Source organism: Capricornis sumatraensis, chromosome 2 (assembly GCF_032405125.1).
Source record: "Capricornis sumatraensis isolate serow.1 chromosome 2, serow.2, whole genome shotgun sequence".
NCBI lineage: Eukaryota > Metazoa > Chordata > Mammalia > Artiodactyla > Bovidae > Capricornis > Capricornis sumatraensis.
The window spans coordinates 192,359,734-192,383,205 of NC_091070.1; the positions used below are offsets into that span (position 1 = coordinate 192,359,734).

General features: G+C 52.7%; 1 protein-coding gene across 1 annotated transcript in view; it reads right to left on the reverse strand.

The window, feature by feature from the left end:
* Positions 1-23,472, reverse strand: part of ACOT11 (acyl-CoA thioesterase 11) — a 45,552-nt gene that overhangs the window by 18,042 nt on the left and 4,038 nt on the right. Inside the window, exons 2-3 of the mRNA XM_068965007.1 lie at positions 2,462-2,666; positions 1,492-1,561 (exon numbers count right to left, since the gene is read on the reverse strand). Of these exons, the coding sequence (XP_068821108.1) occupies positions 1,492-1,561; positions 2,462-2,666 (275 nt within the window). The remainder of the gene's footprint in view (positions 1-1,491; positions 1,562-2,461; positions 2,667-23,472) is intronic.

Below are 23,472 nucleotides of genomic sequence, written 5' to 3' on the forward strand. Positions count from 1 at the left end.
TCCAGTATTCTGGCCTGGAGAATCCCCATGGACAGAGGAGCCTGGTGGACTGCAGTCCATGTGGTCACACAGAGTTGGACACGACTGAGCAACCAAGCACAGCACATGGGTTCATTAACTGTGACAAAAGTACCATATGAATGTAAGATGTTATAGAAACTCTGTACCATCTACAGTGTTTTTGTAAATCAAAAACTATTCTAAAATAAGATATTCAAAAATGAGTACTGCAAAGCACCCATATGTCAAAGATCATTATTTGCCTGGAATTTACCCCTGTGAATTGAAATTATGTTTCTTTATCTGCCTCCCTGCAGACTGGGAACTGCACAGAGACTATGTTCCAGTGGACTTTGTAGACTCCAAACCCAGCATGGACCCTGGTCCAAAAAAGGCACAGGTAGTGAGAAATGACTGAGTAAGTAAGTACAGGAACTGGCCAAACTTCTTCCTTAACCACGACGCATGGGGCACCAGGAAGTCCTGGATAAGTTTTGGCACTTGATTTCCCAGGCACTGATAGTTCAGAAGCAGGCCTGGAGGCCAGAGCACTGCAGGCAGCCCCTGCAGCCTGCCCTGGGCTGAGACTTGGCATGCTCCTTGGGTCCTAGCAAAACTGTGCAAAGACCAAGCTCCGTACAGTGTAATGAAAACCCTTCTAATCAGTACAGACATCAAACAAACAAAACTAGTAGGTAATGAGACCCCCGTTCCTGGAGGTATGTGAGCAGAGGCTGAATGGTCCAAGCTTCTGGCTCAGGCTCTGCCAAGGCACCTTGTCTAGGGACCTCCCTACAGTCTGATGACCAATGACCCACAGAGAACAGCCAAGCTCCAAAAGGCATTCACTGATTAAGTCTAACCAGCACCCTTGAATATTCATTGGAAAGACTGATGCTGAAGCTGAAACTTCAATAATTTGGCCACCAGATTTGAAGAGCTGACTCATTGGAAAAGACCCTGATGCCGGGAAACCTTGAGGGCAGGAGGAAAAGGGGGTGACAGAGGATGAGATATTTGGATGGCATCACCAACTCAATCGACGTGAGTCTGAGCAAACTCCGGGAGATAGCGAAGGACAGAGAAGCCTGGCGTGCTGCAGTCCATGGGGTTGCAAAGAGTTGGACATGACTTAGTGACTGAACAGCAACTTCCATTTTGAAGATAAGAAAATTGAGGACCAGAGAAAGAGATTGACTTCCCCAAAGTCACACAGCACCCCATGCCGCAGCATGAGCAACATCCAACTCCAAAGCTGGCTGAGGGAGCCCACCCCACGGCACCTGGCCACAGGGGCAGCTCCTAGCGCACTGCTGTCCCAGAGACCTTGCAGACGGGTCATGGCTCCAGAAAGGCTGCCCCCCATCCATCTGCAAAGGCCCTCAGCTGAGGCAGGTGCCAGGCAGCACACAGGCTGATAAGGCAGGAGATGGGGGAAGAGCTCTGGGCGTGTGATGAGGAGACCAGAAAGAGAGGCAGGAAGCCACTTACCTGATGGTGTGCTCAAAATAGATGTCGTCCATGGAGGCTGTGACGCAGGGGCACCCTGCATGCCTCTCCGCTGGCATCAGGAGAAGAAAGCCATCCGTTAGCAGCTTCCCCACGGCCCAGGCCTCTGATCCAATATCAGACCCTCCTAGCTAAGGCCTGCCTCCTCGCTTGCACCCCACCACTCTACTTTCCTCACCGTGATTACGACACCCTGACCCTGTCTTACTTATCTGGGTTTTGTCTGGCTAGTGCCTCTCCCTTCTGCTAGACCGCAAGTCACTCGAGGGCAAGGAATTTCGCCCATCTTGTTCACTGCTGTGCCCAGTCCTGGAGCAGTGCCTGGCACGCAGTACTCAATAAGCAGCCGCTGAATGAATGCTCACGCCTCCACTTCCTGACTTCCTCGAGTGCCCAGACAACCTCACCCACCTTTGTCTGCTTGCCTGAGTCCTTCTAGAATTCCTTCTCTACTTCCAGGGATGGGTCAGGGTTGTCTCAAGTCTGTTCTCCTAGAGCCCCAGTTCCGCCTCCCTTTCCCAACCCCTATCAGACAGTGCAGGGGGACAGTTAGGCCTCCTGTCTGCTCCCCCGCTACCATCAGTCTGTGAACTACCTGTGGACTGGAGAATACTAGGGCATCGGCAACAAAATGAGCTCCATCCAAGCTCCACTCAACCCTGCCCAATGCCATGGGTTTTGCTACTGTCAGCCTCGGAGCAACCACATCTAATGCTACGCTGCATCAGAGCAGGGACCCTAGGGTCCAGGACCAGCACTCAGAGCCCTGGGGGTTTGCAGGCAAGAGGGTGGGCCCAAGCTGAGCATGTGGAACTTGAAGAGGGCATCACAGGCAGGTGGAGCGGCCTGAGTGAAGGTCGGGATGAGAGAAGAGGGCGACGCTCAGGAAGGGCCTCTCCCCTGGTGTGTGTGGCCAGGGCCGGGAAGGCAGCCATGCCGGGTTCAGCCTCACCAGACAGGCAGGCAGTGGCATCGATCCACTTGAGCAGCTGCCCGACGCTCAGCTCGCCACGCTGGTTGGTGTGGCAGGGCAGCACCAGCTGGCTCATCTGCACCTCCGTGGGGTTCCGGTAGCCCTCGCCGTCTGCCATGTTGTCGCTGTCAGTGCGTGAGGCCGACTTCCGGGATGAGCGGTTGGAGAACACGGAGGCCAGGCCCTGGGGAGCACGCGGGACGGTCAGCTCACAGCAGAGTCTCCAGGTCTGCCAGCCCCTGAGATCCCCAAGACCACTTGCCAAGAGAACCTAACTCCAAGAGTGGCCAGCACCCTCCAGCCCAGGGTCTCAGACCCCAGGGGCTCTCTGGATGCCCCTACTAGGCCCAGCTTCCTTTTAGCCACAAATTTCATGTTAACATATCCTTGCACCTGAGGGAGGGGGTGGGGAGAAAGGGACGGAGCAGAATATTAATTCAACTGTAGGCCAGCTTTTTCAAGTTTTGCCTCAGATTCACCTTCGTTCTGGCAAGATTTCCCATCTCTATTCAGGGAGGCCTAGGAAGCACCCCCCTATGGGGCTTCCCTGGTGGCTCAGTGGGTAAAGCCCTATGGGCTTCCTTGGTATCTCAGCTGGTAAAAAATCCACCTGCAATGCAAGAGACCCCAGTTTGATTCTTGGGTTGGGAAGATCCCCTGAAGAAGGGATAGGCTACTCACTCCAGTACTCCTGGGCTTCCCTGGTGGCCCAGATGGTAAAGAGCCTGCAATACGGGAGACCTGGGTTCAATCGCTGGGTTGGAAAGATCCCCTGGAAGGAGGGCATGGCGACCCACTATAGTATTCTTGCCTGGAGAATCCCCAAGGACAGAGGAGCCTGGGGGTCTACAGTTCATGGGGTCACAAAGAGTCTGACATGACTGAGCAACTAAGCACAACACAGCACAGTGAGCCCTACAATAGTCAAGCCCAGGGATTTGCTCCTATTTCATCCCATAAGGACCCTTTCCTCGGGCTCTTCATGTTTCAGATGACATCGGAAGCAGCACCTCGGCTGGTGCTTATCCGTTGTCAACACTTGGCTCTACTGACAGTGAGGGCTCCAGCCAGTCACTGACCAGCTGTCTGATCCAGACCAGGGCTGGAACAGCTGCCAGCTGAAGAACCAGCAGAGAAAATCCTAGAACTCATGAATAAGCGGAGGAGTCTCTGCCCAGGGTCCAACTTGGGAGTCTTACTTGCCAAGCAATAGAGGTAGGCATGCCTGGCAGTCCCCTGGATGGGGTGGGATGAGGAAGGGGAGCTGACCTGCCATCCTGTCTCTCTGGCCAGCTTTCCCTCATCACACTGTGAACAGAGCTAGGGACACCTGCCGGTGTGAGAAAAATGACAAGTAGGGATAGGCACATGGGTTCCAGTTTTCATGCATACATGCGTGCTAAGTCGCTTCAGTCGTTTCCGACTCCTTACGACCCTGTGGACTGTAGACCCCAGGCTCCTCTGTCCATGGGATTCTCCAAGCAAGAATACTGGAGTGGATTGCCATGCCCTTCTCCAGGGGATATTCCCAACCCAGGAATCAAACTTGCAACTCTTACATCTCCTGCTTTGGCAAGAGGGTTCTTTACCACTAGCGCCCAATGGGAAGCCCTCCAATTTTCACGGTCACTGCCAGTTGTGGTGATAAGTCTCTGCTAACATTTATAAAGTGCTTATAAAGTATCAGATACTCTTCACTTTACAAGTCCTAATTCAAATTTTATCCATATGACAAACCTCTGAAAGAGGTACATTATTATATTCATTTTAAAGATTAGGAAACTGAAGCTCAAGTAAGTGCCAAGCCCAGCTGTGACTCCAGAGGTCTAGCCAGTGTGACTGAGGTCCTACTCACCACACTACACTGCCTGAAGGGCTTCCAGGGGCCCAAGATGAGGAATCCAGGGCCCTGGGTGTGGATTCAGCAGCAAAAAGTGCTATGACCTCTGTTGACCCTGCTACTGCTACAGGATGGGGGCAGTGATGGCTCAGGGAAAGGACGGGTCTCATTCTGGGGTGCTATACTCTTTGGATAGCTCCCTTCACAAGGATTCCACAGCTAATTCAATAAATTTACAACATACCAAGTTGACTTGCTTAAGGTCACTGACCCCTAAGAGGTAGCCCTGGGATTTGAACCAAGCTAGTCTGGCCCAGAACAGCTTGTGGGTTCCTTGGAGAGGCAGCTCCTTGCCAAGGGCCCCTGGATACCAAGTGCAGTGCTGGGGACCAAAATGAGACAGAAGAGGGCAGCTGCCCCAGGAGCTTGCAGCCTGGGTGGGGACCTGCGGGCACCAGGCTGCCAGGCTGTTGTAAGCAGCTTCCAGACCACTGCGATCCGAGCAGCAGGAGCTGTCACCATGGTAACCATTGCCAAGGCATTTCCAGCCTGGTATGTGCTGGGGGCTGCCTGGATGTGGATTTGAGTGGCTGACTTTCTAGGTGTGGGAGACGGTAGAGGGAGGAGGCAGGCAGACTGTGTTTACCCACACTCTTCCCAAGCCCCTCCCACAGCTAGTTCTGGGACAAACATTCCAGAAAGAAGTCCTGGAGAAAGCAAGATGGAAGCAAGATGCAGAGAGTAAGGGGGAAGAAGAAAATCAGAGTATGTGGAGTTTCTGGGCAGTTCCAGATGTGCACACAGGGAAGATCCCACCCGCCCCAACACAACGTCCCTGCTGTTCAAGCCTGTCCTCACCCACTGCCTCGCTGAATCGTCACGAGGCAGGCAGAGGGTAAAGACCGTTTACCCCATTTTACAGACGAGGAAAGTGAGGATGGCCAAAAAGTCGTAGACCAGCAGTCAGGACACCTGAGTTCTAATCCTCTCTACTTCCCACCTAGCCAATCCCCACTCGTCAGTTCAGTTCAGTCGCTCAGTCGTGTACAATTCTTTGTGACCCCATGGACTGCAGTACGCCAGGCTTCCCTGTCCATCACCAACTCCCAGAGCTTACTCAAACTCACATCCACTGAGTTGGTGATGCCATCCAACAATCTCATCCTCTGTCGTCCCCACTCCTACCAGCCTCCTATTTCCTGTTTTGTGAAACAGGAAACGTCCCATCCATTGACGTCTACATGCCTAGAGGCAGGATCTTTGCCTTGTCATTCTGTTCATTCATTCGCTCACTCATTCATTCTCCAAGCACTTCCTCTGTATTAAAGTGAAAGTTGCTCAGTCGTGTCTGACTCTTTGCAACCCCATGGACTACACAGTCCATGGAATTCTTCAAACCAGAATACTGGAGTGGGTAGCCTTTCCCTTCTCCAGGGGATCTTCCTAACCCAGGAATCAAACCGGAAAGTCTCCTGCATTGCAGGCGGATTCTTTACCAGCTGAACTGCCAGAGAAGCCCCTCCCTCTGTATTGGACCCTCTCAAACACTGAGCTTATAAGAAAAACTGGGCCAGTCCTTTGAGAAGCTCCTACTCTAGTTCTCATGCTTAGAAGTGCCTGGCACCCAGTAGGACCACATCAAAGATTTATAAAGGGATGTCTAGAGGCAGACTTGAGTTAAAATCCTAGCCCTGCCCTTCAGAGTGCTATGTGATCCTAAGCAAGTCCCCGCTCCTCTGAGCCTCATCTGTCACTTGCCAGGCAGGGCCCAGGGGAGACTGCCAGTCTCCAAGGTATCTCAGCCCTGGTTCCAGGATTCTGGGGTCTAATCTTGCAGGGCTCTGGCATGGCCAGCTGAGCTTTCTAACAAGGAAGCTAAGGAGCTCTGTCACTTGTCAGGCAGGAAATACTGTGCTCTGAGAAGGGCGGAGCTCCCACCCTGGGGCTGGCAGAGGAACAAGCCCCACTGTGCTCTGGCCCCACCTCCCTCAGAGAGAGGAGTGCTGAGCCCCTGGAGCATGGGCCGAGGGGGAAAGCAGCAAAGCCTCCAGACTCCAGCAGCTTCCTGGGGCTCCAAGGCAGTCTGCCACAACAGGGCAGGCCAGGCCAGGCGGCCTCCCAATCCCTTGGTGGGCAGGCAGCCAGTCAGGGAGGACGGGGCGTGTGTGGGCCTAGCAGGGTTTGGCCAATGAGGCCCCAGAGCCCAGCCACTCCTCTCAGGGCCAGTCACGGGGAAAGCAGAAGCCCTGGGCAGAATCAGGGCCTGGGGCAGCCAGGAAGGCTGAGCCAGGACAGCTGACAGGGAGGACAGAGCCTGCATGAAGGTGGGGAGGGCATCTAAGGGTCAAAGACGTGCGCTCTCAGACGGCAGCCATGCCAGGCACTGGCGCCCAGCCGCAACAGTCCTGGCCAGATTGAGTAAGGCCAGACGAGGCCCCAGCCGGCTACACTGCGGGCTCCGTGTCCCTTCTCCTCAGCCAGAGTCATGTGACAGACCAGCTGGGTCACAGCGAGAAAGGCCACCTTGTCCCACCCTCTCATGGCTGGGGACACTAGGGGAAAGGCTAACGTAAAGGGGAAAGCCTCTTCGGCCACAAGGCTCCTTCTGGGCGACTGGACAACCATCCCACACAACAGATTTAACCTGGACCTCTTCTCTCCCCCAAGTAGCCAAGCTCCAGGGATCCAACCCCCTTGAACTCTTGGTCTGCCCCCCCCCCACCCCTGACCCCGCTCAGCCCCCACACTCTGATGCGCTCAGGCCCCTGCACTGCTCACTCACTGGGCTGCTTCCACAGCCAGTTCACGGGCCTCCAGTCTCTCCACCTCCTTCCAGGCCTCTACACAACACTGAAGGGCTCTTTCCAAAACCCCAACCCACCAACTTAACCACCACAACCTACTGCGTCCTGCCTTCCGGGGAAGCTAGACCCAGTCCGCACAACTGGGACCTTGGTCTGACCCGTAGGGCCACACAGACTTTTCTGCAGCGCAAGCCTGAGAAGGCACCTCTCCTGCTCAAGGTCTCTCAGCGGCTCGCCACGGCTCTGCCTACTCTGCAGCTCCTGCCACTGCCCCCGCAGCTGCTCTCCCAACTCCAGGGCACACTCTCACTACCTCTGCCTAGGACCCCTTCATCTGTTCTACCTGCCAAGTGAGTCCTTCCTCCTACCCCGTCTCCAGCACCCCTTCCCCATGCCTGCCTCCTCTCCAGGGAGAGTTAGGGCCTCCCTGGACCCCGCAGCCTCACCATCTCCATCACAGCACTGACCAAGGCATGCAGCCACAGTTTTCACAGCCACCTGCTCCACCAGACAGGCATTCCCACGGACAGGGATGGACATAGGCCTGGCACAGAGCAGGTGCCAAATTAACGCCTGCTGCTGCTGCTAAGTCGCTTCAGCTGTGTCCGACTCTGTGCGACCCCATAGACGGCAGCCCACCAGGCTCCTCTGTCCCTGGGATTCTCCAGGCAAGAACACTGGAGTGGGTTGCCATTTCCTTCTCCAATGCGTGCATGCATGCTAAGTCGCTTCAGTCATGTCCAACTCTGTGCGACTCCATAGACGGCAGCCCACCAGGCTCCTCTGTCCCTGGGATTCTCCAGGCAAGAACACTGGAGTGGGTTGCCATTTCCTTCTCCAAAATTAACACCTACAGGAGAGGAAAAGAGTGGTGACAAGGGCAGCCTTGGAGCTGAGACTTGAGGAAGAGGGCAGTCTGAGGTACAGGAAGGACTGGAGAAGAGCAGAAAACAAAAGCAGGAGCAGCAGGGGCTCTGGTGACGGAGGGGCTGGGGCAAAGGGCAACTGGTGGGAAAGTCCTAGGCACCTGTGTGGGTGGAGACAGAGGCGGGGATGGGGGGTAGGGCAGAGTCCCCAGAAACCAAAGAAGACCCCTGGAGAAGGGTGTGCCCTACAGTGATCAGCAGGAGAATGTGGAGACCAGCCAGCAGAGAGAACATCTCAGGGACTTCCCTGCCTATCCAGTGGTTGAGACTCTGCATTCCCAATGCAGGGGGCATAGGTTCAATCCCTGGCCAAGGAACTAAGGTTTCCCACATCACTAACCCCCACATGTCACAACTAGGAGCCCAGGCTCCACGAGAGCAGCTCACACGCACCGCAACTAGAGAAAAAGCCCACGTGCCACAAAGAAGACCCAGCCCAGCAAAAACATAAATAAACCAAAGAACCACCTCAAAGAGCAGGCCTGGAACAGAGGAGGCCCACCAGCCCCGGAGGGGAGGAGCTGGCCTGGGTAACCTCTCAGCTCACTCACCATGCCACAGGGCTGTGCACAGAGAGCCCCTGGAGATCAGCCTGGCCTGGACTCAAGTCAACTAACTCAGGTGCCTTCAGGCAGGCTGCTCAGCCTACCTCTGTGGGCCTCAGCTTCCGTAACTGCAAGAAATGGGATCATAATACCTACATCCAGAGACATCATGGGGATGAAATTAAAGATCAACTGCTCACAGCTCCTAGTACACACCTGCCACGTGGCTAACATTTGCTGAGCACTGAGGTTAGCATTATAAAGCTGAGTTTGGGCTTCCTACCAAACTGTAGCTAGGAGACTCCTAAACAGAGCTCAAACCAGACTGTTTACATAGTACTTTCTCACGCATGAGTTCACCAGAACCTCATGGCAACCCCGTGAGGAGGCAAGACTGGTAGCCGGTTTGAGAGGTTCTGTGAGAATTCAAAGAACCAGTGACAGAGTAGCGGGGATTCAGCTGCAGGGCAGGAGACCCCACATGGCCCTGCTCCGCCCACTCTCCCCCCCAGGCCTCTCTCCAAGGGCTGGGGACTGGAAGGCGGGCCCAGGGGCGGGGGGCGGGGGGCTGGAGGTGGGGAAAAGCACCTTGGCCCACTGCCAGCCAGGCCTCAGGAGAGCCAGGCCCTCCTAGAGTGTGAGGGAGCTGCCCAAGTTGGTTCCCTGTCCCCACAAAGGTGGCTCCAGGCTCTCAGAGCCACCAGTCGCCTCCCAGCAGTTTTCCCACCAGCAACACAGAAGCATCTGTCAACCTGCTAACACCCCTTCAATCCTATTCCCTGTCTTCTCCCCCCAGAAGGCTCTGAGGCAGCCTGCACACTCATACACCCTGGGTATGTACAGGGGCCCAAAATGTAAACAGAGCCAAGGAGCCAAAAAGGGAGGAGCGATTACACCAGGAACGCGTGTGTCATGCTGTCACTTCAGTCGTGTCCGACTCTTTGCAACCCCGTGGACTGCAGAGTGCCAGGCTCCTCTGTCCATGGGATTCTCCAGGCAAGAATACTGGAGTGGGTTGCCATTTCCTTCTCCAGGGGATCTTCCTGACCCAGGGATCGAACCCGGGTCTTCTGCATTGCAGGCAGGTTCTTTATCCTCTGACCCACTAGGGAAGCCACGTGAGGAAACCAGTTGCACAAAGATGCTGCCATAAAGAATTTCATTTGGCCTTGAGATTCCCAGTAGACAAGGGTAAAAAGGGTAGCAGTGGGTACCAAACTCTGAGATGAAAAGTGGGTGCACTGGTCTGTGAAGCCAGCATGAGGGCTGGGAGGACATCGGTGTTCCATAGGCTTCTGATGGCCATATATCATCAGATGACACCTTCATTCTAGAAGATAAATAATGGTCTCCAGTGCCCTGTACGCACATCCTCATTTTACTTCTAGCTACAGGGTGTATTGGCACTTGACATTTTCCAAGATTTGGGGGTGAGGAAGGTAGAGAATTAAACCATTAGTTCTCACTAAGAACCTGCTAGATGCCATTCATTTGGTTAGCACTTATTGCACACCTACTATGCACCAAGTTGTATGCTAGGAGCTTTCACACGTATCCTCTCAGTAATTCTCATACACATCCTACAACACACTGTTACTCTACCCATTTCACTATGAACAAACCAAGGCTGTGAGAGCCAGTGCATTGTTTCTGAGCACCTGAGAAGTGACAGACAGAATTTAAGACAGTCCCAGAAGATGGGACTTCCCTGGGGACCCAGTGGTTAAGACTCCCTGCTTTCACCACAGGGGGCGCAGGTTTGATCCCTGGTGAGGGAATTAACATCCTGCATGCTGTACCAAAAACAAAAGAAAATGAAGAAATTTTATTCCAGGGCAGTTCCCTGGTGGCCTAGTGTTAGGATTCTAGGCTTTCGCTGCAGTTACTTGGGTTCAATCCCTGGTGGGGGGAACTGAGATCCTGTAAGCTGTGTGGTGTGGGAAAAAAAAAATGCAATCCCAGACCTACCAGCCAAAGCCCACACTTATATCTCCACAGGCCTTGGAGATGAAGAGATGCTTCCATCTGAAACTCAAGAGAGGGGAGGCAAACTAACCCATGTCACACAGCCAGTCAGTGACCAAGGAGAGAAGAGGCCAGTAGCCTGAGTCCCTGCCCAGAGCCCACAGCCTAGGGCAGGCTGGTCAGCTTTTGTGCTCTCCCAGTGAGGACAGAGGGGGATGGGAGGGTCTTCAACCTGTTCATCCTGCCTCTGACCCTAAATCTGACAAGAAAGGAAGTGGGTAGCGGGTATAATTGAAATTGTGAGCTAAGCCCACCTCTTTTGGAGGTAGAGCTTCATGAGGCATTTCCAGTTTAGCGCCTTCCTATAAAACTGAATATAAGTGGAACTTATATCCATCAGCTTATCATCCTCAGGAGACCTTGGATAGGTTATTTTGCCTCTCTGTGCCTCAGTTTCCTCATCTGTCAAATGGAGCATTTAACTAGAGAGTTACTAAGAACTCTTTTCAAACCATGAAATTGTTTGGCTTATGGGAGGACCTCCTTGACAAGACTCAATACTTTGGCCACCTGATGCAAACAGCCGACTCATTGGAAAAGACCCTGATGCTGGGAAAGATAGAAGGCAAGAGGAGAAGGGGACCACAGATGAGGAGATGGTTGGATGGCATCACCGACTCAATGAACATGGGTTTGAGCAAGCTCCGGGAGCTGATAAAGGACAGGGAAGCCTGGTGTACTGCAGTCCATAGGGTCAGAAAGAGGCGGACAGGACTGAGTGACTGAACAACAAAAGACGTCCTTGACAAGACCCACAGGGCCCTCCAGCCACACCCCCAGTCTTGCTCACACCACACACCCCAAGACAACTGACCGTCTCTCTCCTCATGCCCCTCAGGCTGCTGCTTACCCCTGTCTGGAGCACTCATCCTCTCCTCTCCACCTCCGAAACGACTACAGGTCCCTCAGCTCCTTTATCTCTCCTCTATCCTCAGGCTCCGGCCCCAGGCCTCCACTCTGCAATGCTCTCCATTGTGACAACATTCATTTAACTGTGGGAGTATTTGGTGGAGCACTCTTTACTCCTGGTGTCCATGGGGCCCAGCACAGAGCCTGGGACACTGTGGACCAAACGAATGAGTCGGTTCAGAGGGTCTCCAATTCTCAGTGTCACCCCATGTGGCAGAGAGAATGGAGGCCAGGAAGTCAAGAGAAGTTTCCACTAGAAGTGCTGACCTCTCACCCCATCCTAGAACAGTCGGAACATCACCTGTCTGCCTCCACCCCCAAGGGTAAAAATAGTTTGTCTGAAATCGGACACCTGAGTCATCTGGAGAATTCCTCCTGCCCCACTAAGAAGTCAGCCAGGGGCCAGAGAGGGCAGGGAGGGCATTTCCTGAATGCTTAGCCATTCCTATCTCATCCGATCCATAGGAAACATTTGAGGTGTTATCACTAGCAGGGTACACAGGCGATCCAGAGAAGTCCCAAATCCAAGGTCACCCAACACTGAACCACAGAGCAGGGATTAAGTGAGGCCCCCTGCCTCTTGCCTCTGCACCAAGAGTGAAAAGGGTTTGGAGATAGAGAATGACTGCCTGCTGGTATGGACGGGGAAATTGAGGCTCACGGGCTGTCTGCCCAATGTCTTAGGCAAAAGGGCCTGAACTTCAGCAGACCTTAGGTAAATTAATGAGAAGTAGAGGACAATCCCCACCCCATCTTCATCCAAGACTAGTAAGGGTTAAAGGAGATGCCAGGGACTTCCCTGGTGGTCAAGAATCCACCTTCCAATGCAGAGAACACGAATTCTATCCTAGTTTGGGGAACTAAGATCCCACATGCCACAGGGCAATGACACCCCCGTGTCATAAATACTGAGCCTACTCCACACCACAACTAAGACCCGACAGAGCCAAATAAATAAATGTTTTTAAAAACAAATAAAGGAGATCCCGAAACTAAAGCACCCAGTTAGCTGTGAGGTGTGGTCCACATGTGAGGGAGGCTGGAGAAGATGGAGCAGTTGGGCAGGACCAGACTTGTCCTTCCTCCAGCAGGCTTATCACTGCTGGGAAACGAAATGCGGAGATGGAAGGGAGCGTATGGAACGTGCCTTGTAAACCTCAGTGGCTCAGCCCTCCTTTCATTTCAGCACTTCTTGAGTGTAAGGCCTGCCCACAGGGACAGGACATCCCGCACAGAGCAAGGCGGGGGTTACTTAGGAAATGCTGCTACACGGAGGGGTAGCAGGGGCCTGGCAACCAGGCAGAACCTGCAGGGACTGGCTGTGTAGGGCCAGGATTCAAATTAGCCTCAGCCAACATCCTCAGTTCTGCTTCTCTACACTGTTTGGGCACTGTTCCTACAGCATTTCGCAAGAACAACGGATGGCACGTGAGCAAGTTTTTGAATCTCTCTGGCCCCAACTTTCTTGTTTATAAAATGGAAAGGTACGCAGGGGAGATGTGACAACAATCGCACTCCCTTGTTTAATTACTTGATATGTGCAGGTGGGGCGCCAGGCATTTTCTGCGCCTTCTCTCTCGATCCCCACACAGCCCTAATAGTTAAATGTTGTTATTATTCCTATCTTACAGGTGGGAAAACAGGGGCTCAAGAAGGGTAAGTGTCATGCACACACACACACACACAATCATTATAGCCAGTAAAGGGCAGTCAGGACTTGGACCCAAGTTTAACTCAAGGGCTAAGGCTGGCTGGGCGCTTTGCTGTAACTGCCTCTCTCTTGTCTGACACAGCAGAATACTGCTGTGTCCCCGGCATTCAGGCCCTTTCTCACCCACACATGCCAGGCGGGACCCCTAGGCAAGCTTCCTCCCCATGGACCCTCACACCCTCTGCAGGAAACAGTGATGGTATCATGACCTCCTCCCAGCATAGTCCAGCATCCAGGCACTTGTCCTACTAGACGCTCAGAGTCAGCAGCCTGTGAGGGAGAGAGGTGGCTACCTCCAGAGTGGAAACTGCAAGCTCTCTGTCAGCCAAAACCTGCTTTGCAAATCCTCAGCTCTCTGGAGTAGGAAAAAACCTCATGGACAGCTATATATGCCCTCTCAGACACAGACATCTCAGTCACCACCACCACCCTGCCCAGTGACTGTCCAACATGAGCTTGCTTGCTCTCTGAGACAGGAGGCTCACTCTCTGCTGATGTAGACACTTCCCTGGTGTCTACATCCCCTTCTGCCTGACAGCAGATCTGCCTGCCAGAGTTCTTCTATCTACCCCTCTCCAACTGACAACTGCCTCCCTGCAGCTTTCTTCCTTGGAGCTGTTTGCCACCTCCTACCCCCTACCTCCAGCAGACCCCAGAAAGGGGCAGGAGGGGTCTGCACACAGGCAGTCTGACCCCAAGTGTGACTGGTCCCCACTTTGCGGCCTCTCAGGCAACCCTCTCCAATAGTACCCAGCTTGGAACCCACATTCACAGGCAATACCCCTCCATGGGAGCCCCTGGCAGTGGGGTGGGCCCTTCAGGATTGGTGAAGACGAGGGCAAGCCTCTCTCCTTCATCAGAGCCCTTCATGCTCCCCCTGCTAGACAGCCAAGACTCCTGCCTGACGCTGCCTCCGAGTCACCATGGCAACGGGTAGCCAGGCAATGGGCCAGGTCCAGCCATCCTGCAAACAAGCCCATTTACCTTGGAGCTGGAAACACCAGTTACAGGGACCAAAAGTCCTCTCCAGAAGGACAAAGTGGGGAGGGAGAGAGAAGGAGAAGAGGGATGGAGGGGAGGAGAGATTGGTTACAAAGAGAAAGAGGGAAAGAAGGGAAAGAAAGAGAGGAAATAGAGAATGGGTGCTGGTAGGGAACAAAACAAGTAGAAGACACACACACAACCAGAGAGAAGTGAGGAAGGCAGGAAAGGGCCCCCCCCACCCCGCCCCCAACCTTCCCCACTGCTCACATTCCTCAAGCCTGAGCTGCTCTCAGCCCTTTGGGACTCTGGCCACAGCTGGGACTTCCTGCCCCAGGAAGCTAACAGCCCATGGCCCCTTGGAGGCCCCAGTTGCTGCTCTGGCCCCTGCAGTCCCCTCTGCTGAGGGACGGTGCCTGCCCTCCCCGGATTGTGGGGCCCCTGCCCTAACCCCAGACAGCACTTACAGGCTGTTTTCTGCTTGGGTCCCCATCGTTCCCCTGAGGCCCAGCCTGTCTCTGATCACCAGATCTCCTGCCCCTCCCCCTCATACTTCCACTTCTTGCCCCCAGAGTGTTCAAGAAATCAGTCCCAAGCAGAGCAGAGCGGCAATAATAGGTGTGACTTCATCCACAGAACACACTTCCTTATACTGTGAAAGGAATGAGTCACAGAAGGAGGTCTACCAAGAGGACACCAACCCTCCAGGGGCTGCTTCCAAGGCCCCAAGTCTGGAGGTGGAAGGGTGAGAGTGAGAACTGGGCCTGGCCTGCTCCCTGGTGGGTCTGCTGAGCTGAAGCAGATGGCCCAGTGGTTCTCTGCTGGGCACTTACCATGTTCCAGGGCCTTCCTCAGCCTCAAGCTCTTTGGCTGTAAGATGGCCTTATCATTCTTGGCCTAGTCTCATTCCCACCCCCATGTGCCCTGAACTGTCTCAGAGGAATCTGAGCCCACAAGAAAGGCTTGTTGAAGAGGGATGATCAGGGCAGAGAGAGAAAAAGGGAAAACAGGAAGGCACAGGGGGCTGGCAAGAGGAAAACAGACTGTGCTAGAATCCTGGCCCAGCCTCCATCTCCCTGGATAATTAATTAAGCCACTCTCAACCTCACTTTGCACATCTGTAAAGTGGGAATAATAATATCATAGTGAGGATTCAATGAGATTATACACAAAATCTTGGACCAAGATCTGACCTGAAGAGTGCTTAAAAAGTACTAGCTCTCCATATTGTTAAAAAGTCAAGGCATTTGTGTGATTTTTGCAGATTCCATACAAAACAGAAATAGACCCACAGTCATAGAAAACAAATTTATGGTTACCAAAGGGGAAAGGGCTGGGGAGGAGGGTAAATTAGAAATTTGGGGTGAACAAATATACACTACTATTAAGATAGAGTCCCTTAGACAGCAAGGAGATCAGACCAGTCCATCCTAAAGGAAATTAACGCTGAATATTCATTGGAAGGACTGATGCTGAAGCTGAAGCTCCAGTCCTTTGGCCATCTGGTATGAAGAGCCGACTCACTGGAAAAGACCCTAAGGCTGGGAAAGATTGAAAGCAAAAGGAGAAGGAAATGACAGAATATGAGGTAGTTGGATGGCATCACCGACTCAATGGACATGAGTTTGAGCAAACTCTGGGAGATAGTGAAGGACAGGGAAGCCTGGCATGCTGCAGTCTGTGGGGTTATAAAGAGTCAGACACAAGTTAGCGACTGAACAGTAACAATATATGTAAAATGGATAAAGGACAGGGACTTACTGAATAGCACAGGGAACTGTATTCAGTATCTCGTACTAAAACCTACCATGGAAAAGAATCTAAAAGGATAGAGGCATCGTCGAAGGACACAGGAAATCATCCTAACCAAAGAGCCTGCACTGGTCCCTAGGGTAAGAGATGCCCACTATAAGTGGCCAGGCAGCCTTGGTAGAGCCCACAGAAGGCTTCAGGGCAAGGACCCAGGCTTCAGGTGGAGTGGAGAGCTGCAGGAAGCTGCTGGCAATGGTGGGGATCAGATGGGCCTTTCAGCCCCACCCCGGGACAGTCATTTCCAAACAAAACATGCCATCTGCCTACCATCAGGGCTTCATTTCAGCCGCGGATCAAGATGTTGAATAGGATGGTGTCTGTAGCACTCCATGGGGGCCTCCCCCAGATGACCACTCACAGTTTAACCAGACTCAACAAATTCTCATCTCCCAGGCCCCTGAAAGGCTCAAGATGCCTCACTAAGGAAATGGTTTCTTGGAATAGAAGGCAGTGATCACTAGAAACCAGCTTGGGTTTATGGGGAACAAGGCATTCCAGGCACAAGGGAAGAGTTCACCAGGGCAGGAATAGACATATGTTGCGTCCGCACAGACCCAGAATATTGTGAGTGTTCAGTAGACATGAGTTAAATCGAGCCTGGGAGCCATCTCCCACGTTTGTGTGCTCTGTTCAGCATTTGGTTAAAAGACTTGAATGAAGACACACTTGGTCACACATGGCCACCTGAAAGGCTGTAACTTTTAGACAGAAAACCAAACAGATGAAAATGAATGAGTCATGCTATCAACCTGCACCTCAGTTTTTCTGTTGCTGTCACTTTGCTCTAAGATATTTGTGTGCTTGGGCTTTCCAGCTGGCCCAGTGGTAAAGAATCCGCCTCCCAATGCAGGAGACGCAAGAGATGCAGGTTCGGTCCCTGAGTCGGGAAGATCCCCTGGAGCAGGAAATGGCAACCCACTCCACTATTTTTGCCTAGAGAATTCCATGGGCAGAGGAGCCTGGGGGGCTACAGTCCATAGGGGGTTGCACAGAGTCAGACACAACTGAGCACAGATCACATATACGTGTGCTGGGGTGGCGCTAGCTTTATGGTCGTTTCTGCAAAAATGGCCTCATGGTTTCCTCCATCCACAAGCTCAACAAGTCCTGCTGCATCCAAACAGGGCCCAAGGGCTGCTGGAGGACTCTTTGGAGGTGAGAGGCGGAAACGTGTTCAAGACAGGAGTGACTGGGTGGCAGGGAACAGACGGCCTCTCGCTGGGGTACGGCAGACAGTGCGAGGCCCAGCCCAGCGAGGGGGGAACAGAGGGGACAGCGGGTGGCACAGGGTGAACAGTCAGGCAACAGGAGGGACGGCGAGAGGGCCGGGCTGCGTATGGCCTGGGTGCCAGACCTCTGGCTACAAATGCGAGGGCTGGCTGAGTCAGGACAAGAGGGTCCTGGTAAGGAATAAAACCCAGACTAAACAGGAACAGACAAGGTTAGAAAGAGGCTAATTCTGGCTGGGGATCAACAGCAATCTTTTCTTAAAACTCCATTCCTTCCTTCAGGAAGATACTGGGAGTGTAGCACTGACCAACCCAGACTCTCCACTCACGAACAGACAATAAACAAAGGAACAAGATCATTTTCGAGGGAAAAGTGATGTAAGAAGGAAGACAGCGAGGAGCACTGTTTATAACAGCCAAGTCATGGAGGCAACTAAACGTTCATCAGCAGAGGAATGGCTAAAGAAGACACGGAACATACATGGAATATTAGTCATAAAAAAGAAGGAAACAATGCCGTTTTCAGCAACACGGACAGACCCAGAGATCATACCAAGCGAAGTCAGGCAGAGAAAGACAAATATCACATATCATTTATATGTGGAATCTAAAAAAGTGATACAAAGGAACTCATGTACAAAACAAACAGACTCACAGACACAGAAAACAAACCTGAAGTTACCAAAGGGGATGGGGGTGGGGTGGGAATAAATTAGGAGTTCGGGATGAACAAAAACACACTACTATATATGAACTAGATAAACAAGGTCCTACTGTATAGCACAGAGAACTGTACTCCATGCTTGTAATAACATAATTAGAAAAGAATTTGAAAAATAATATATATGCATAACCAAATCGCTTTGCTATACACATGAAACTAACACAAGGTTACATATAAACTATATTTCAATTCTTTTTGTTTTTTAAATATTTCAATTTTTAAAAAGAAGAAGAGGGCTTCCCTGGTGGTGCACCGGCCAAGGGACATGGGTTTGATCCCTAGTCTGGGAGGATTCCACACACCGCATGCAGAGCATCTAAGCCCGTACTCCATAGCTGCTGGGTCCTCACTCTAGAACCCGCAAGCTACAACTGCCGAGCCCATGTGCCTAGGTCCCACGCTCTGCAGCAAGAGAAGCCACTACAGTGAAAAGCCCGCACACTGCCAGGAAGAGAAGCCCCTGCTCACTGCAACTAGAGAGAGCCCACACAAAGCAAGGAAGACCCAGTGTGGCCAAATAGATAAACAGAAATTTTACTAACACCTAAAAAGAAGAGAAACAGCAGATGTGAAAGAGAGATGAGGTGGTGGACTGGAAGGGGCTAATTTAGACTGGGTAATCAAGGAGGGTCATGGCCACGATCTGAATGAGACAAGCAAGAGTGACTGGGCAAGGCTCTGGGGGCACAGGGTCCCAGGCAGGGGAGCAGAGTGTGTAGAGGAACAGGGAGAGCTTGGCTGCCAGAGGAGCAGTATGGTGGGCAGTGAGGCTGGAGCAGTGTCAGGGAGAAGGGAACGAACTAGTCCCACATTGCCCAAAGCCTCAAGTTCCAGTGGAATTTGTATTCTACTCCACGAGTGATGGGAAGAACTGGAGGCTGTGAATGGGGAGAGAGATGATATGACCTGCATTTTAATATCACTTTGCTGTCGTATGGGGCATCCCACGTGGCTCAGTGGTAAAAAAAAAAAAACCCACCTGCCAATGCAGGAGACACCAGTTCGATCCCTGGCTTAGGAAAATCTCCTGGAGGAGGAAACAGCAACCCACTCCAGTATTCTTGCCTGGAAAAAATCCCACGGACAGAAGAGCTTGGCAGGCTACAGTCCATGGGGTCAAAGAGTTGGACACGGCTGAGCACCCGCATGGTGTTGTGTGAGGGCAGACTGCAGGGTGAGAGAAGAAGCAGGGAGACTCCTCCGTGGGCAACTGCAGTCCAAAGGGAGATGATGGACCCAGGTGTATTTGGGAGGTGGAAGCATCATGACTTGCTGATAGCTTCCATGTGTGAGAGGGACAGAACAGGAGGATGCAGGGAGAACACGACTGAGTGGCTGAACAACGAGGACAAAGCTGGTAAGAGAGGGGTCTCCATGTGCCAGAGACCACCTATGTATGGCCCAGGGGCTGTCCCAAAATTGCTCTCCCAGAAGTTCAAAGACCACTGTTTAGAATCGATGGCTGGTACTTACTGCGCACCTTCTGTGTGCTAGGCCTAGTCCTTGGGGGTCCTTTAATTCTCCAGTGCACCCTGAATCAGGAGTCCTCCTTTTACCGTCGAGGAAAAGGAAACTCAGGGAACGTGGAAAGATCCACACAAGGACACATGACCAGTAAGAGACAGAGCAGAGACTGGACGTGGGTTCTTCTGACTCCAGAGCCTGGCAGGGGTGCTGCCCCAAGGGATGCCAGCCCTGGAGGGGGGTCGGATCACTCAGCCCACACGACTTTTCAGACAAAGCCTGGCACTTGGGAGACCCTCCATAGGTTGCCTCCTGGCTCTCCTGCCTTCCAGGCGATATGGAGAAAGCTGGGGAGGGAGTGGTCCCTGGCCAGTCCATCCCCCCTGGGCTGTGGGAATCACCATCCCCCCCACCATGGCCTCTTCAGAGGGCCTACCGGGCTCAGAAGTCCCTCCCAGTCTAAGCAGGAGTGAGACACACCTTCCCTTAGTCTGGCAGCCTGGGAGCTCCACTTTCATCTTCCAAAGCATTGGCAGGTGGGTGGGGACCAGTCACTCTCAGCCTCAGGGTGGGGCGGAGGAAGCAATGCTGTGCTTGCCCTTTCTCTTGACCCAAAGTTATCCAGTCTTTGGGTCCCTTCCTCTCCCCGGGCCCATATGTCCCACATACCCCACCACTCTCAAAGCCTGTAGGCAGGCCATCCAGTCTCTATGCATCACGGAGCTACCCTCCTTGACACAAAGCAGGCTCAAATGACAGGGACCATTATTACCTCCAAGTCCATGTGTTACCGACGAGAAAACTAAGGCTGGGAAAAGGTAGCCACTAGCCGCTTGAACCAGCCAGAGCCTTCCGACTCCAGACCACCATCCCTCCCACAGCTCTGAGGGGCAGTATCACCAGAGAAAGAGAGGAGCTGGTCTCTCCACAGCCCCTACAAGGGATCAAATGGAAATTGAGACCCACCTGGTTTGGCTTAGCCCTGAAGTGTGCTGTAAATCTGAGGCTGCTTTAGGAAGACTTGAAAGCCACTCCCCTTCCTGACCTCTGACCTGGATTCCAGGCCTGGGAGCAGGGCCACACCCCAGGGCGGATCAGAGCCGGTTTTAGAGATGGAGAGGCCAGGGTTCACATCCCGAAGGATGGGCCTCGAGGGGCCACCTCAAGGGTGCTGCCAGCCAGTCTGCTGACTCTCTGCACTTTTGAACAACCAGACCAGGTAAAACACATACAGTCACTTTTAAACTGTAAAGTGGGCGCACATATGAGGAGAAAAACTCCTTGAGAACAGGAACCAGGTCCCATGTCTCTCTAGAGAACCAGGGCCTCCCTATAATTTTTCCCCCCAACTCTATTGAGACACAGTTGACAAATAAAAGTTGTACACATTCAGGTTGCAAAACGCGATGTTTGGATAGGCATATATATTGTGGAATGACCACCACAATCAAGCTAATCAAGATACCATCACATCAGTTACCCTTTCTGGGGTGAGGAGCGAGGACATTTATGCTCCACATTCTTAGCAAATTTCCAGTACATAAGACATTATTATTAACTACAGTCACCATGCTGTACTTCAGGTCTCCAGAACTTATTCATCTTACAACTGAAAGTTTGTACCCTCTGACCAACATTTTCCCTCCCCACCCCCACCAGTCTACTATACTTTTTTTCCCCCACTTTGGCTACATGGTGAAGCATACAGGATCTTAGTTCCCTGACCAGGGATCAAACCCACAGCCGCTGCAGTGGAAGCTCAAGAGTCTGAACCACTGGACCACCAAGGAAGTCAGCTACTATACTTTTTTGAGCACCTACTATGTTCCATTTCTATATATTATATAATGGCTTTGTATCCACAAGCCATTTAATGCTGGAGATGGTGAAGGATAAGGAGGCCTGGCGTGCTGTAGTCCATGGGGTCGCAAAGAGCTGGACAAGACTGAGTGGGACAACTGGACCCTGAGAGAGACAACACTCCCTCTTGCACAGACGAGGGAACTGAAGCCAGGCCACCTGAGGCCACTCAGCTCTGGGTGGTGGAGCTGGGACTTTGCTTTTCTCACTAACAGAGCTCTTTCTACTCATTCACTAGGCTTCCTCTCCAGAAGAGATGCTTAACACTTAATGTCTACTCACATTAATTACTATTAATTAGTCTGATTTGCTGAGAGCAGATTATTACTACCAAAGAAGGCCCAGGCATGATATTATATAGGCAAGGGGGCCAGGGAGGGAGGGACTCCTCAAGGAGTCAGTGCCAAATGCTCTCCCTATTCCTTTGGAAAGACTTTTCCCCACATTTTATAAACCTCCGCCTGGACCATGCTTTCTAACCTGGAAAAGTTTTCAAAGCTGAGCTACACCATCATCCTCTCCAGGGAGACCACCCTCTCCTACAGGCTGCGAGTGGCCACCTCTGCGCTTCCCTCTGTCACAGCCCAGTCACACCGCGCTGTCATCGTAGGCTTGAACCTCAGTCTTTCTATCAGTCAGGGGGCACCTGAGGACAGGTCCAGTCTGACTCATCCCTGTGTCCCCCAAATGCTGGACTCTGGTCCTTTCCATCACTGCCCGATGCCACCTCCTGCCCACAAGGAGGCTGCTTCTGGGAACAGCAGGAACATGCAGGCCCACAGCCAGGGAGCTGGCAGAGGACCCAGCCAGCAGCACCATCTGTCCCTGGAGCCACAGGACACAAGAGGCACAAGGCAGAGGTGTCAGTCCCTCGGCTCAGCCAGGTCAGCCTGGGACAAGAAGAAGAACCACAACACCGGGGCCCCTGCCCAGCTGCAGCTGAGCATCAGACAGGCTTCGAATTCTCTAACTCACTCAAAGTGACTCGGGGCCAGAGCTTTGGTTTTCTCAGCTGTAAAGCTAGATGAAAACCAGCAGCCTTGCAGGGCTGTTGGGAGGTTTAACTAAGCCTGACACTCAGTAGGTGTTCAACAAAAGGTAGTATTTACCATATCACCCAACCCACTGACCCTGTCATTGACCCACTAAGGAAACTGAAGTCCAGAGGAGTCAGAAAGAAAAGAACCAATATTTATTATAGTCAATTACGTGTCAAGTTCTACACTCCTCCAATGCCTTTAATCTTGCCAACAATCTAACAAGATCTGCAGGAACAGACCTGCTTCACAGGAAAAGGCCTACAAAGATGAAGTGAGTGAACATCTCAAAGGCAGTTAGCACTTAGCACTGTCCAGCTTGGGCCCAGGCTCCTGGACCAGGCACACGTAAAGGGCAGAGGTGCAGCCTCTCCAGGCCATGGTGTGTATGAGGTTGAAGCAGAAGGTCAGCTCTGAATCTGCATTGTCAGTGTGTGAAGGTAAGCAGAGGAGGTTGGCATGGGTGAGTCTGGGTGGGAAGTGAGGCTACTTACTGAGGCTACTTACAAAGGCTGGGAAAGGGGTCCCACTTAGCAGGTAGAGGTTCTGAGTCTCTTGCCAGCAATGCAAGCCCTGCACTTCCCCTTACTTCTCTATGCCTTGCCTGCATCAGGGTGCTGATCCCACGGTCCACCTCCCAGTTGTGAGCGGTTGGGGTGGATGAGAAGCAGTGGGGACCTCCACAGCACAGGCCATTCAGAGGAGAGGAACTCCTTAGACATGTCTCCCTGGGCTGCTGAGCTCAGTATGCAGGGACTACACACCTTGGCACCAAGGCTCTAGAGAGCCCCAAGGAGTGCACAGCCTGGTGGGCAGGGCAACATGACTCACAGCACTCCAAACCTCAAACCCTGCTCACGGGGCCCCGGCCCCCAGCCTGCAGCTCATCATAGCCTTGTCTCAGACCCTTCCAGCTGCTCTGCCCTCACTCACTCCCAGCCACGCCAGCCTCCCTTCAGCAGCTTGCCAAGCTCCCCCCACCTTGGAGCCTGCAAATGAATGCTATTCCGTCTGCCTGGAATGCTCTCCCCCCAACTCCTCCCATGGCTGCCTCCTTTTTAGCCGCTGGGTCTCTGCTCAGCGGTCACCTGGTAGGAGAACTCTCTTCTGACCTCTCTCATTA